The sequence below is a fragment of the Microcebus murinus genome, chromosome X (assembly GCF_040939455.1).
Source record: "Microcebus murinus isolate Inina chromosome X, M.murinus_Inina_mat1.0, whole genome shotgun sequence".
Classification (NCBI taxonomy): Eukaryota; Metazoa; Chordata; class Mammalia; order Primates; family Cheirogaleidae; genus Microcebus; species Microcebus murinus.
The window spans coordinates 84,888,785-84,902,637 of NC_134136.1; the positions used below are offsets into that span (position 1 = coordinate 84,888,785).

General features: G+C 38.1%; 1 protein-coding gene across 1 annotated transcript in view; it reads right to left on the bottom strand.

Annotated features, from left to right (window-relative positions):
• Positions 1-13,853, bottom strand: part of ANOS1 (anosmin 1) — a 160,294-nt gene that overhangs the window by 50,469 nt on the left and 95,972 nt on the right. Inside the window, exon 4 of the mRNA XM_012782461.3 lies at positions 7,675-7,897. Coding sequence (XP_012637915.2) covers positions 7,675-7,897 — 223 coding nt within the window. The remainder of the gene's footprint in view (positions 1-7,674; positions 7,898-13,853) is intronic.

Consider the following 13,853-nt stretch of genomic DNA (forward strand, 5'->3'; position numbering starts at 1 on the left):
CCTGTATATGGCTTTTTTCCCCCCACTCTGAAATAACTTGCCTTCTATTTTCTGACTGCAGAAGCTTGAATACTCCCAGGCTCAGACCAAATACCATGCCTCTGTGACACTTTCCTTAAACTTCCCGGTTGGAAATAAAGGCTTTATTCTTTTGGCCCTCTTCAATGTTGAGCCTGTAGCTGTCAAGACATGCATTGAACTGCCTCTTGCTGCAGCAAGGTCATTTAATGATGTCTGTCTTCCCCAGCTAAGTCACAGCCCCCAGAGGTCCAAAACCATTTCTCCTTCATTCCTGCACTCACAACGTCCCAGGACAGAACGTTCTGCAATAGCAAATGTTCAGTAAATTTTTTGCTGAAGGAATAGCCTAATCCACTTTCCTATTCTCCACTCTAGAATGCATCTCAGGAAATAAGAGAATACTGGAACATTTATGCAAACCTTTGAGGCAATGATAAGCCTCTCCCTGCTTGAAAGTCACTTAGGGAAGAAAGAAAACATGACACATTTTCTGTGCTGTCTTCTTAAATCACATATTCTTTCAAGAAACTCAGATCTCTGTTTTCTGTCACGGTCATATTTCTCACTTGTACATTTACTTACTCTTTTGAAAAAGGTAAATACTAAATAATAAAGCAATACTAAAATTTTTGCATGTTTATTGCACTGACCATAGAACTTTTCCATTAAAAAAAGAAAGAACATTTTGTGATAGGATGGAAATCCCAAAGTTAATTGATGATTGGCTTTTATCCAGAAGTGTCAAGAAGATGCCAATGAAATTTTTTCAGAGTGATGAGAAACTAATCTCAACAGAATGATCATTTTGCATTGTTCCTGCATTCAAGGTGTGCAGGCAGGTGCTGGACACATAGTTCTCCTGAGGGCTCATGTGGAGACAGGAAGAGAGAGCAACCTCTGAGAGCATGTCACAATTCACTTGATTTTTTTTGTGTGCACGGTAAAGAGGAGATGACCAGCTCTTCAAACTCATGGAGGACACTCTCTGAGACATCCAAATCCGCCTTTCTCCTTGGCTTTCCAATGCCTGATCCTCTAGAGTAAATACAGCTACAGTAAATACTCCAGCAGCCGAAGCAACCTGAACTCGCCAGGAGCAAATCCAAGCATCCGAATCCCCTTGCTGTAAGGTTTTAATCTTGAATATCACTCAACTACCAACAGCCTTTATGGAACATAACGAGCATCAGTACGCTGTCAGTTCAAATTTCTTCATTTGAAAATCTCTTTAATTATGATGTACCCTGATCCTGCAATTTGCATGTTGAGAAACTGTCCATCTGCTTTGCATTAGGGTCAGTTGGCTGCCTTGATTGGAAGTAACTCCAGCCGCTGCTGTAATTGTGTGCAGGTGAGGCTCGGCCCCTCAGACCTCTGCCCACCACGCTGCCTGTGCACACGGTCCTTCCTCACTGGCCGAACCAGCATCCCGATTGCATAACCAGATGTGCAGACTGGCTCTCTTCTCAATGTGTTTTCTATTACGTAAATGATTGGAATTTTTTTCTTTTAAAATTATTTCTGAACAAATGAGTCATCTGAAATCTAAACTAGTCTGCTGAAAAATTCAAAAATGTTATGATATGGCACCCCACAATATGTGACAATAGAGGCCCATTTTCTTTTGTTTTTTTTGTAAATGCACAAAAGTATTCTGATGAAATTGAAAGAACAGAAACCCAGTGCTTTAAAAAATGTTGAATATATATCAATAGAAAAACCAGTGAGGATAAACAATCAGCAGTTATACTCACTGTGAGATTTTATTCCTGTAATTTTTTTTTGTCAAGAATCTAAATGATATAAACATGTAGCAAGATACCATGTCTTAGTGAGTCAATAATTAACCACTATGTAATATCTCTCATAAAGATGATCAGATAATCTAAGAGTTTGTATTTACATCACATTAAGGCATTGGGCCACTGGTAATTTATTTGTGCAAAGTGATATCAGTCCATCTCCAGAGGCCTGAAGTTTAAATATTTTATGGATTAATTATGGCAATATTAAATCAACTGCATTACCACATCTTTTTGAAAAGAAACAAATTGACACACAATTAATTGTTGGTTTATCCATTGGCAAAGGGAAACTATAGATAACTGAAAGCCACAAATTAGTCTGAATCTTTAGGTTTGTACAATTTTTCAACTTTTCTCCTTCCCTGCCCAAATCAATTGCCACAGTTGGAAACCAAGAGAGGCAGTGGGATTTGTCAGTAAAGTAGTAAGATATGTCGCTTTCTGGTAAGAAGACTGCCCACCAAAGCTATAAAATAGATTTAATACAGAAAAGAGAAGGAAGCTCCCCAAAATGCAATCATTTGTGTTCTACCTATAGAAGATAAGCTTCTTAAACTTTCTACAGCTATATTAAGGTTTGCATTTCATAGAACTAGCACTGGCAGGCATCTCCACTCAAGTTAATATTTTCAAGTCTTCTGTTTTGCTGCTTAATAATTTTATTTAAAAAGTAAAAGAAAGGGTCTCTGTTCTTTGTTTGAAATTATTAGACTCATCTATAAAGTTAACTTATAGGCATCAACTAAGACCAGTTCTAACAGCATAACCCAAATTCAAGGCTCAATTAAATTAGTACCTTCCATCTTCCCTTCCACAAACATGGCAGACCAAATAGAAAGTATGCATGTGCTTTCATAGTTAAAAAAATGTAATTAACCCAATAATTAATAAAATGAAAAACAGTGCAGGTGTTGGTACATATCAATTTATTTCCAAAGTTAAGAAAATGATTTGCCCACTATGTGGTGGTTGGTGTCATATTGACCTTTGCACCCTAACACCCATTTTGGATCATAGCAAATGTTGGGCATTCCGTAAGAGTTTTTTCAACTGGAAATGTATCTGTACTTGTTAATCCAAGTGATATCACCCCTTTTAAACTGAAACTGGGGAAAACGTTAAGAAAATGCTCTTTACAATTTTCAAATAGCAACTACCTATGCAAAAACATTTTACTAAGTAAATAATGAATGGCAAGCTCATGAGGAACTTATAGGTTTTCAATATTTGTCCAATAGAATTTGGTTCTCCATAACATGCATTCTGTATCTAATTTAAATACTTCAACTCTACAATGTAATTGACAATTAAATTCAATGAAGAACAATGCCACAAAATTCATTAGCCTTAAATTACTAATAAACCATGATTGTATTAGATTAAAATATTCTATATTGACATGTCTTTTAGTTGGCCTATTATCAATACATAATATTGTAACACATTGATGCCCAATGAGTGCTTTGGTTAGTGTCCTATACAGTCAAAATAAAAATGGCAGAGGAGCTAGCCCAGGTGGGAATAGGTATTTGATGTATTTCTGCTACCAACCACCAAATCCCTTAGGAATGGCCTGCAACCTTAGGTTCGGTGGTGGTGAACTGAGAGCAGGACTAGTTATCACCAACTACTGGCCATGGCTCCCACTCTTCCTAAGGAAAAGGACTACACACACCTAGCAGAAGCACAGGGAGAGAAGCAAGCTTATTTCACATTCACTTGTTTGGGGCAACAAGAAGGCAGTTTGGGTAAGAAAGACAGTGACCACAGGTACCCCAAGATTGCTAAGGTTGGTTTGTATGTGGTCTGACCGAGCATATGCCTTTCTCCTCCCAAAACCAAGGGAAGGGTCAGGAGACATGATTCCCTTGGGACCTTCTCTTGTCTTCTGAGTGAGCAAGTTCTCCTGGTTGGGAATGACAATGGGGACTCCAAGTGGAGAACTAGCCAAGATGTCTGTGAAAGGGTTGTAACAGGCTAAATTTCGCCCTTCTTTTTATACATGTGAACTCAGTCTTGGGTACTCTCAAACACTCCTGAGACATGGAAGCCAGCCTTCCCTAAAGGGCTCTGAGGAAGACAAAAGAAAGATGACTACCTCTACATATATATCTTTTTCAAAATTATAATCTATTGGCCTTATAATGGTCATTATGCAAAAGTCATTCACAGGTCAACAGAGTCTGTTTCTTTTATTTGTAGTTAGTTCTCCATTCATCCCCAAAATCAATAGAGAACCCTCAAAAGTCCAAGAGCTACTCTTAAATAGAAGAGTGACCTGAGCACTTAAAAAAAAGAAAAAGTTCATCTTCCCCAACTCATTCTACGAAACCAGCATCACCTTGATATCAAAGCCAGGAAAGGACACACACAGAAAACAAAACTACAGACCAATATCCTTTATAAATATACAAGCAAAAATCCTCAATAAATTACTAGCAAATTGAATCCAACAACACATCAAAAAAATAATCCACCAGGACAAAGTGGGCTTCATCTCAGGGATGCAAGGATGTTGATTTTACATATGTTGATTTTTAATAAATCAATAAATGTGATTCACCACATAAACAGAAGCAAAAAATAAAAGACTTGATGATCATCTCTAGAGATGCAGAAAAAGCATTAGACAAAACTCAGCACTCTCTCATAAAAATCCTCAACAAACCAAGCAAGGAAGGAACATATCTCAAGATTATAAAAGCCATATATGACAAACCCACAGCCACCATCATACTGAATGGGGAAAAACTGAAAGCATTCCGACTAAAAACTGAAAAAAGGCAAGGATGCCTACTGTCACCACTTCTATTCAACATAGTGCTAGAAGTCCTAGCCAAAGCAATAAGGCAAGAGAAATAAATAAAGGATATTCAAATCAGGAAAGAGGAGGTCAAACTATTGCTTTTTGCTGATGATATGCTGTTATGCCTAAAAAAACCCAAAGACTTCACAAAGAGACTCCTAGAATTGATAAATAAATTCAGTAAAGTCTCAGGTTATAAAATCAATGTACATAAATCAGTGGCATTCCTGTACACCAACAGCAGTCAAGCTGAGAGTCATATCAAAGACTCAATAGCATTCACAGTAACTACAAAGAACATAAAATACCTAGGAATATACTTAACCAAGGAATTGAAAGATCTCTGCAAAGATAACTACAAAACACTGAGGAAAGAAATCACAGATGACACTAATAAATGGGAAAACATATCATGCTCATGGATCAGTAGAATCAACATTGTTAAAATGTCCATAGTAGCCAAAGTGATTTATAGATTCAATGTAATCCCCATCAAAATACCAATGTCATATTTCACAGATCTAGAAAAAAAGAATGCTATGCTTCATTTGGAACCAGAAACAAGCCTGAATAGCCAAAGCAACCTTAAGCAAAAAGAACAAATCTGGAGGTATCACATTGCCAGACTTCAAACTATACTACAAGGCTATTGGCACAAAAATAAAGACATATCAATGGAAAAGAACAGACAATCCTGATATAAAACCATCTGCATACAGCCAACTGATCTTTGACAAAGGAGACAACAATATACACTGGGGAGAAGAAGGCTCATTCAATAAAATGTGCTGGGAAAATTGGATAGCCATGTGCAGAAGAATGAAACAGGATCCATCTCTCTCACCACTCATAAAAATTAATTCAAGATGGATAAAAAAATTAAATGTAAGGCATAAAACCATAAGAAAACCATTCTACAAGAAAATATTGGAAAAACTCTTTTACATAATGACCTAGGCAAAGAATTTATGAAGAAGACCCCAATGGCAATCATAGCAACAACAAAAATAAATAAATAGGATTTGATTAAGCTAAAAAACTTTTGCACAGCCAAGAAAATAATCAACAGAGCAAATAGACAACCTACAGAATGGGAGAAAATGTAAACTATTTATCCAATAAAGGGTTACTAACCAGAATCTACAAAGAACTCAAACAAATCAGCAAGAAAAAAAAATCAATAACCCCATTAAAAAGTGAGCAAAAGACATGAACAGAAACTTTTCAAAAGAATATAGACAAATGGCCAATAAACATACCAAAAAAAAAAATGCTTAACATTATAATCATCAGGGAAATGCAAATTAAAACCACAATAAAATATCTCCTTTCCCCCATCAGAATGGGTACAATGAACACTATCTGTGTGATGGGTACACTTATAACCCTGAGTCAAGCATAAAAAAATTGACACATGTAACCAAAAACCTGTAATATTTTGAAATAAAAAAGAAATTTTTCTCACCCCTAAAAAAAAAGTCCATCTTATTAATAGTGAAGCATAGGTTCACAGTACAAGTGTCTTTGCACAATTAATCAGTTATTCTGGCCCTTCCTATAATATTCCCCATATACTTAGTAAAACAGGAATATTTGAAATTCACAGTGATTCTTCAATGTTTTTATAAAATATGCATATTTTAATTTATATTATATCTTTAAAATGCCCGACTTTTAAAGAGCTATGGGTTTTACAAATGTATTTAAAGCAATCATTCCAAAAGCAATCCTATTTTTATGGTGAATGCTAATAATAACAGATAAGGTTTCACGATAACAGATGTTTTAGAAATTAGATGGTTTTAAGGTTTGCAGAAGTGATTTGATGTAGTTTATAATAAGAGGCCTGCAAATAATACAACACTAAATCTATTAATGAAACGTCACTCAGTAGGAACGGGAAAGCAGCAATTATTTCAAATCTGAGACATAGTACATATGCTATGTTTCCAAAAATCCAATAAAAAAAGAGGAAAACTAGATGGATTACATAGATTTCAGAGTATTTCCCAGGGGGAGCTAAAGGAAGATGGGGCCGATACCTAACTTCTGGGAGATGCAAATTGTTACAAGAGCATGGGGAAAGACGGAATCTAAAAATAGTGAGCCAGCATAGAATTCTAAACTGGTATTGAGAGTGAATTCCACTTTATACACACTAGAGAAAAAGATATAACAGTATTTAGAAATAATGTAAATTTGGCGTGAATGTGCGAAAGAGAGAGAAAAGGAAAGACATCTGTTACTCTTTCTACTTGTAATGAATGCTGCCGACAGATTGATTCTATTTTACTCTTCCAATCACACCCCCCAAAATTAACCAAATGTTGTGATACTTTGATGGTATCTCTAACTATACATCATACAAGGGAATGGGGTTGTATTATCAGGTTGTAAAAGAACGTAGTCATATTAACAGGAGAAAAGCAATTAGCACTTGGTATCAAGGAGTGAAGTGCTCTGGAAACTGCTTTTGAATGTAAACTATTACATCTGCTAAATTGTTTGATAGACTGAATCCTCATCTTTTGGAAGAGGGCAAATACTCTGTCTAGGACCTCAAGATCCTAATCAAAATATTTAAAGTCTGTACAATGACACTTCTGTTCTTGGATTATGCCAACAGTAAAACCAAAATACGGGTACATTTATTATGCATTTTTGAAGGGTACCCCACCCCAGCCTATTTTCCAAGGATTTACATCTGTTTATTCCAATGTCCCCAGTAGAACTTAATGGATTCATTCTCCTGGAGAAAAATAGAAAAAAGGTTATAGAATGAATTGCTGTGGTCCTCCATATATGTTAAGTCAAAAAGAATTGATATGAATGACCTACTCTGCCCCAATTTGAGTGTATTTTGGCTTATCTCTGTGGTCCTGGAATATTTTTGAATGTTTTTCTATGGCATAAAACAAATGTTCTTAGAGTTTTGCCTTTTTGTAGACTTTTCACAGCCGTGACCGATGCCTTTCCCTGGACGCGGCACACAGATTCCTGTGGAGGCGCAGGTCTCGTCACAGGCTCAGCTGTGCTCCTCACCTTTGTACAGGGTCTTGGGGACCTGGCAGGTGTGCCCACACCCATTCGAACAGCATTTCTTCACCCCGGAACACTCATTGTCAACTTCGCAGCTTTCAACACAGGCGGCGGCAAAGCCACTGGCTTTCTCGGGAGCCGGGCAGTCTCCCTGCTTCACCAACAGGATGTACTTGAGGAACTCGCAGCTGGTCAGGCACTCATAGTTCTTCTTGGGGAAGAGCGGCTAAGGGAGAGAAGAATTAAAAAAAAAAATGTATTTCATTAAAGACACATGCAATCTCATTTCCAAGACATCTGAAAATAAGGTCAATGTTTTTATATCATCAAAATTTCCCTTGAATGTTTTACACAATAGATGTCTTTGGTTTTTTTCCCCTACTGAAGTGACATGTTGTGCTGATTTCCCAAAAGAATATGACTCAGGAGGGATGACTTTTGTATCGCATGCAAAAGACACACGCCATGTGCATGCACACACATTCACATACCGTTATATTCCATCTCAGTTCAAAGGGGGTTGTCAAAACACTGAGTATAAATATTCACAAAACACATGAAGTATGGTTTGAGGAGCCCTTTTGGACTTTATACATTATATACATTTTTGTTTTCTAACAAGTTATTCTTTTTCATTTTTTTCATATACAATAAATGAAATACTAATCAAAATAGTAGTAGCAGTATAAAACTTTATAATTCTCACAATGGTAACACACTCACTGGTATTATTATATCACAAAGTTGTCTAAGCCTGCTAACTGAACATATGTCACTCATCTCTAGCTTTGAGGGTTAATACGGGATTGTCAATGAGTCGCTCGGTAAAAGAATGTGAATCTTCTTTAACAATCAGGGTGCCCCTATGTGACCTGTGCAACAGGTTCTCAATGGCATCTTGCTGAGGACACTTGGGTGGAGCCCAGAATCAATCAGTCATCAGCGAGAAGAGGAAGTCCTTGACTCATTAGTGGGATGCATTACTGACACAGCACGGGTACTGAAGAACCATTTATCAAATGCATCTTTTTCGTTGGGAAAAATGGTTCAGGACAGCGCTCGGTCACCCCTAAGACGTGAGCTGTGGCCAGAAGATGATGGCTTTTTCCTGCTACTGAAATGAGGCGCTGCTGAGGCACCTAGAAGCTGCCCCTCCCAGGGAAAGAAGTGGGAATGACACCCTTGGTGCTTTGTCCCTCCTTTGCCCAATGGGAAGAGAATGGCCACGGCAGCCCCAACCAGCCCCAGCCCCCTGCCCAGACCCTGACCACCGCCCTCGAGCTGGGACATAGAAGATGGCTGGAAAGACAGACGGCCACCACTAGTCTGACTTTTACCCTAAACCTCCTTTGACCTTTATGGGAGATGGCTTCCATGAAAACTACCCTAGCCCTAAATCCATTTCCACCTGGAACACACCTGCCCAGCCAGGTTAAATTTTCCCGCCTTCCTTTTACCTAGGGGTGGCCTTGAGCTGCTCCATGTGCAAAAAAGGCAAGCCTGCAAGTGCCTGGACTCTTGGACAGGTGGAGCTCTGTTGGCGACAGCGGTTCAGCTTACTCTAAGCCATGCACAGACCAAAGTCTAAGGGTCCCCGCCAGGAGCCCAGCATCCAGCGAAGGGCTGCCATGCTTTCTCCATGGAGGAGGCAGGAGTTGGACGAGGAGGGCGCTCTCTGTTTACTCGATGTCACAACAGAGTTAGGGATATAAAAATAAACGTGGTAGCGCTGCTGAACACGAGCCCGAGCAGATTACGAGCGTGCCTTGGCGGCTCGTGATGCTTTGTAGCGATGACTAACGATGCTCGTTCCTGGTAACACCTGCTAGTCCTCACTGATGGCTGAACGTGGCTCTCCTCCACCTTGGTGACACCTGAGTAACACCTGGTCATACCTGCCGCTGCCCGTTAACGCCTGGGCAACACCTGGAAAACACCTGGTAAGACCTGCGCATGCGTTGAGGGTGCTTCTCAGCAACCTGGATCTACGGCCAGGTAACGCCGCGTCCCGCCAGCGCGCAGCCTGCGGCTCGTGCTCAGGTCGCACCTCGGTAACCTGGCAGGGGACAGCGTCAGTGAAGGATTTGGGCTGTTAGCCAGGGAACGTGTCACACCATGGCAGAAGTATGCCAATTTTTGAAAAATGTACCATTATTAAACTCTCTGGGTAGAAGGTGGGAGGTTGGGGACAGGGGGAATGTCTGGAACTCTTTTCCAAAAAGGCAGTTAGTTTATTAATTTCAGCCTATCATTTCTCATGCCAATAGCTGGAAATGCCACCCAAAACTCTAAACATAACTCCTGCAAGGGAACATCCCAGTAATCCTGGGGTAACTACAACATCAGCATAAATTGTTCTCTGTTGCCTCATCAGTGCTTTCCCCCAAACCATGTTGCATTTAAAATATGTGTTAGAGTCAAGAGGGTAAATGTTATGTTTTGTGCATTTTTAAAATCTGTGAAAGAGCTGAAAATTTTATATACCATGAGGATGTGTGCAGCATCAAACAGTAGTGCTGTTTTATAGACACGATAACATTTCAGATGTTGTAAATGTAATGGATGTCAAAGTATCAATACTTTATTACAATTAAATATAATTAAATGCATGTTCTTTTCTTAGGTTAATTAACAAAAGGAAAAAAGTAGAATCACAAGCTAAAAGGAGTATAATTTCAAGGTTTGAATTAGAGTTATAAATGCCATGTAAATTTGCTTGTTAATAATCATATATAAAATTTGAAAATAACATAAATTGACTGAACTAAAATTATTTCTCAATTGAAAAACTTTACCGGTAGAACTTAGAAGAAAGGCCATATGGTCAATATTGAATGACCACAAATTTGCAGTTAGTTCATTTAAAAAGAAACCTTTTTAAATATTTAAGCATCATCAACTCTCGAGGCTTTTCTGTCTTACTCATTTCACAGTTCGGTTTTTCTGTTAACTGCTAGATATGTTTTACTTCATTGGCTTTTGAAGTTCTGAATCTAGGTTCAAACCTAAATTAGTAATAAAAGCAGCATGCTAACAGATCTATAGCAATTATGTAGTGTTTGCCAACTTTCTTCTTTCAATAAAATGTATCCATTACACACATTGGAAAAAATACTCAGTTACCAAAATCATCCGTCCCCACCATGTGGACTGAGATTTCCAAGCAGAAATGATTTTATTAAATCTGGCAAGTGTTTGCTGCTTGCTGACTTGGAAATCACAGTGATATAGTTTTGCACCATGATATAATAAAATCAACTTAGTTCATATTTTTTTCTCATAAGAATCAGAGTATGAGTCAAGAATCAGATAAAGTTTGCGTTCTCTATTCATGTTATTCTAAGTGTCTATGTGCCACCTGCCACACCCGTAAACTGCGGGGGCAGGAGAACAGAGACAGTGCCCTAGTCGTCTTCGTTGCTCACTGACCTAATGAAGCAGACCTGAAAACACATGCACAAAGACAGTGACGTAGGACAGACATGAAGCATGTGTTGTTCCCAGAGACCATAACAGGAGAATGCTCATCATCAGCCCAACAATTTAGGTCTTCCAGTTGATGTGAGAGTTGTTCTGTGTGGCTATTCAAATATTTCCCCGTTTGGTAAGGATTCAAAAATGATTTCTGTGATTATTTTGAGGACAGTGCAAACGAATCATCTTTGATTCATTTGAGTGCAAAGTTCACCTTTGCACTCGTGGCTTCTAAACTGGTGTGTAATTTTTAAATATGATAGGTGACATTGTGACTATTACATGAGATAACACGCATAAAGAACTAAGTTCTATTGTGTGCACTAATAAGAGTTAAGTGATATTTGTGTCTTATTTCTTTTCCCACTGCTACAAGTCTACTGTTTAACATTTCAAAATTCTCCTGATAGTCTGACAACATTTTTTATGAGATCCAAAACCAGAAAGTAGGCTCTGCCTTTTTCTACAGTGTGATCAGCCACTAGATTCCAACGTGCCACTCACAGGTCAAGCACCGGACTCTGCTTCTAGGGAACTGCACCCTATAGGAACTCATAAGTGTGTCTGTGACCAAATGAAGTTCATCTTACAACAACATAGATTTGGTGAAATCATCTTACAGGGGAGCTCTGTTTACCGTTCTGTTGATGATATTTATCAAAGGCAAACTTTGATGGTCTCTATCAATTTTCTTGTATAATTCTCTTGGATCAGGTTGAAAAATATTAATGGTCTGAATATAAATTGGAGAACATATGGTATGTGTACATAAGGTCTCTATCCATATCTTCAGTCATAGCTTAATGAGAATTTACTAGTGGAACGAAACATGGAGAAAAATGTGTGCAGGTCAGAGAAAACAATGTGTGAATATTAATGCTCTAGATATAAAGAAAATGTGTAAATTGGTCCCCTAATGGTCTGTAGAAATCCTGTGAAAAAAGGTCAGCTGGGTATCAGAAAAGCAATTTATGACCATTAAGCATGTAAAATTTCTTGTGATATTGCAAGTTAATTACTCAGAGACTTGTTAAGAGGAGTGTGAAAATATTAGGAAAGAAATTATTCAAATCAGGGCCATGCCCATAAATTTTATGGCAAGTGAAGACACTTGTGGCAACACAAATATATGTGCTCAATGTTCTATTTCTTGTCTATACAATTAATTCAGGCAATTACGGCAAATCATTAATTGTAAAATTAATGTAACTACAATTCCCATTATAAAACTATTCATATGAATAACTTCACAAATCAAATAAATGTCAATCTTTTGCCATGTCATTGGCTCCAACTTAAAATTTAGAAAAAATATGTTTTTACTATGCACCTTAATTTTTTTTTTTGCCCAATTTTTCTGTCCTCACTGTCCCTCAAACTAAGCAGGAGTCCTCAAAGTTTATGCATTTTCTTAGAGTAGCTAGTATCTAAATGCATCCAAAGAAGGGATAGATAAAGCAAAGTGGCAAAAAAAAAAATAGCTTAATTCAATCTCAGCATTGGATTAAGTAAAAATTCCTTCATATTTTAAAGAATACATATCTCATATTATATAAATTAAATATGCAATATTAATTAATTCTCATCAATTTCTCTTACATCTCATCTCCTAAGAGCTAAAAGCTAGTTTATTAGTGCCTTACCTGGACAATATGCTAAGTGCTATTAAGAAAAAACAAATAAAACATATTACTTTACCTATTTGTGGCACATGATGAAAAAGAAAATGAAATACTGATTATGATAGGTGACATTTCTTGAATTTTTTTTAGCAAAAGATACTATTGTCTTTGTTTAAGTTTGGTATAACATGCAAGACATTGTACAGTTAAAATAATTGTGCAGCAATCATGGAATGATGAACATAAAGACTTCCAATTCAGTAAACTACCTTAAAATGCTTAAAATCATGTGAATATGAGGCTTCGGCTATGGAGAGAACACTGTGTCTGGAATTTGATTCAATTCAACAGAATTACACCATGTGCCAGTTCACTAGGAACAGGGTGGGCTTTGCAAAGAGCCAAGTGGCTTCTCTGCCTGCTCCCAGCCAGCCATCAGGACTGCCACCTTGCATGTGGTCTCCTAAAAGAAATGCTCTATCATCATCCCTATCACGGAAGTTGCAGTTCATCGCCACCAGATGCTAATAATGTCTTCCACAGCCCTCATGCTATCCTGAGCTTTACTTCTTCCTCTCACTTATTCTTTTCCAGCCCCCACAACCATTATTATTTCCATTCCACAAATGGGGAAGCAGATGCCCAGGGGGAGCATAATGTACCCAAAACCACACAACAAGAGTCTGGACAACTATTAGATCCAGTGTTTTTCAAAGGCCCCACCATATCTCACGGTAAAACGGGAACACTGGCCTGATCCAGTTGCTCTCGGCCTGCTTTCCTATTAGAATTTTCTCAGGAGCTTCCAAAACTAACGTCCTAGGAGAACTCCTGACCTGTCACGAAACCATCATTGCTGTGGACCCTGAAACTGCACTTTTCAAAGCACGCCAGGTGATCCCAACGTGTGGCCAAGACTAGAAAGCCCTGGATGAATGGATCTCTAGATTTGTGTTCAGGTATTAGAGATTGTATGATTCTACACATGTTTAGAAATAATCTGAATTTGCATAAATGCCATCTTACAGTTCCTGGGAGAGTGATTCTGAATGACTGAAAGCTGCCCTCCCAAAGCACAGGCAAATG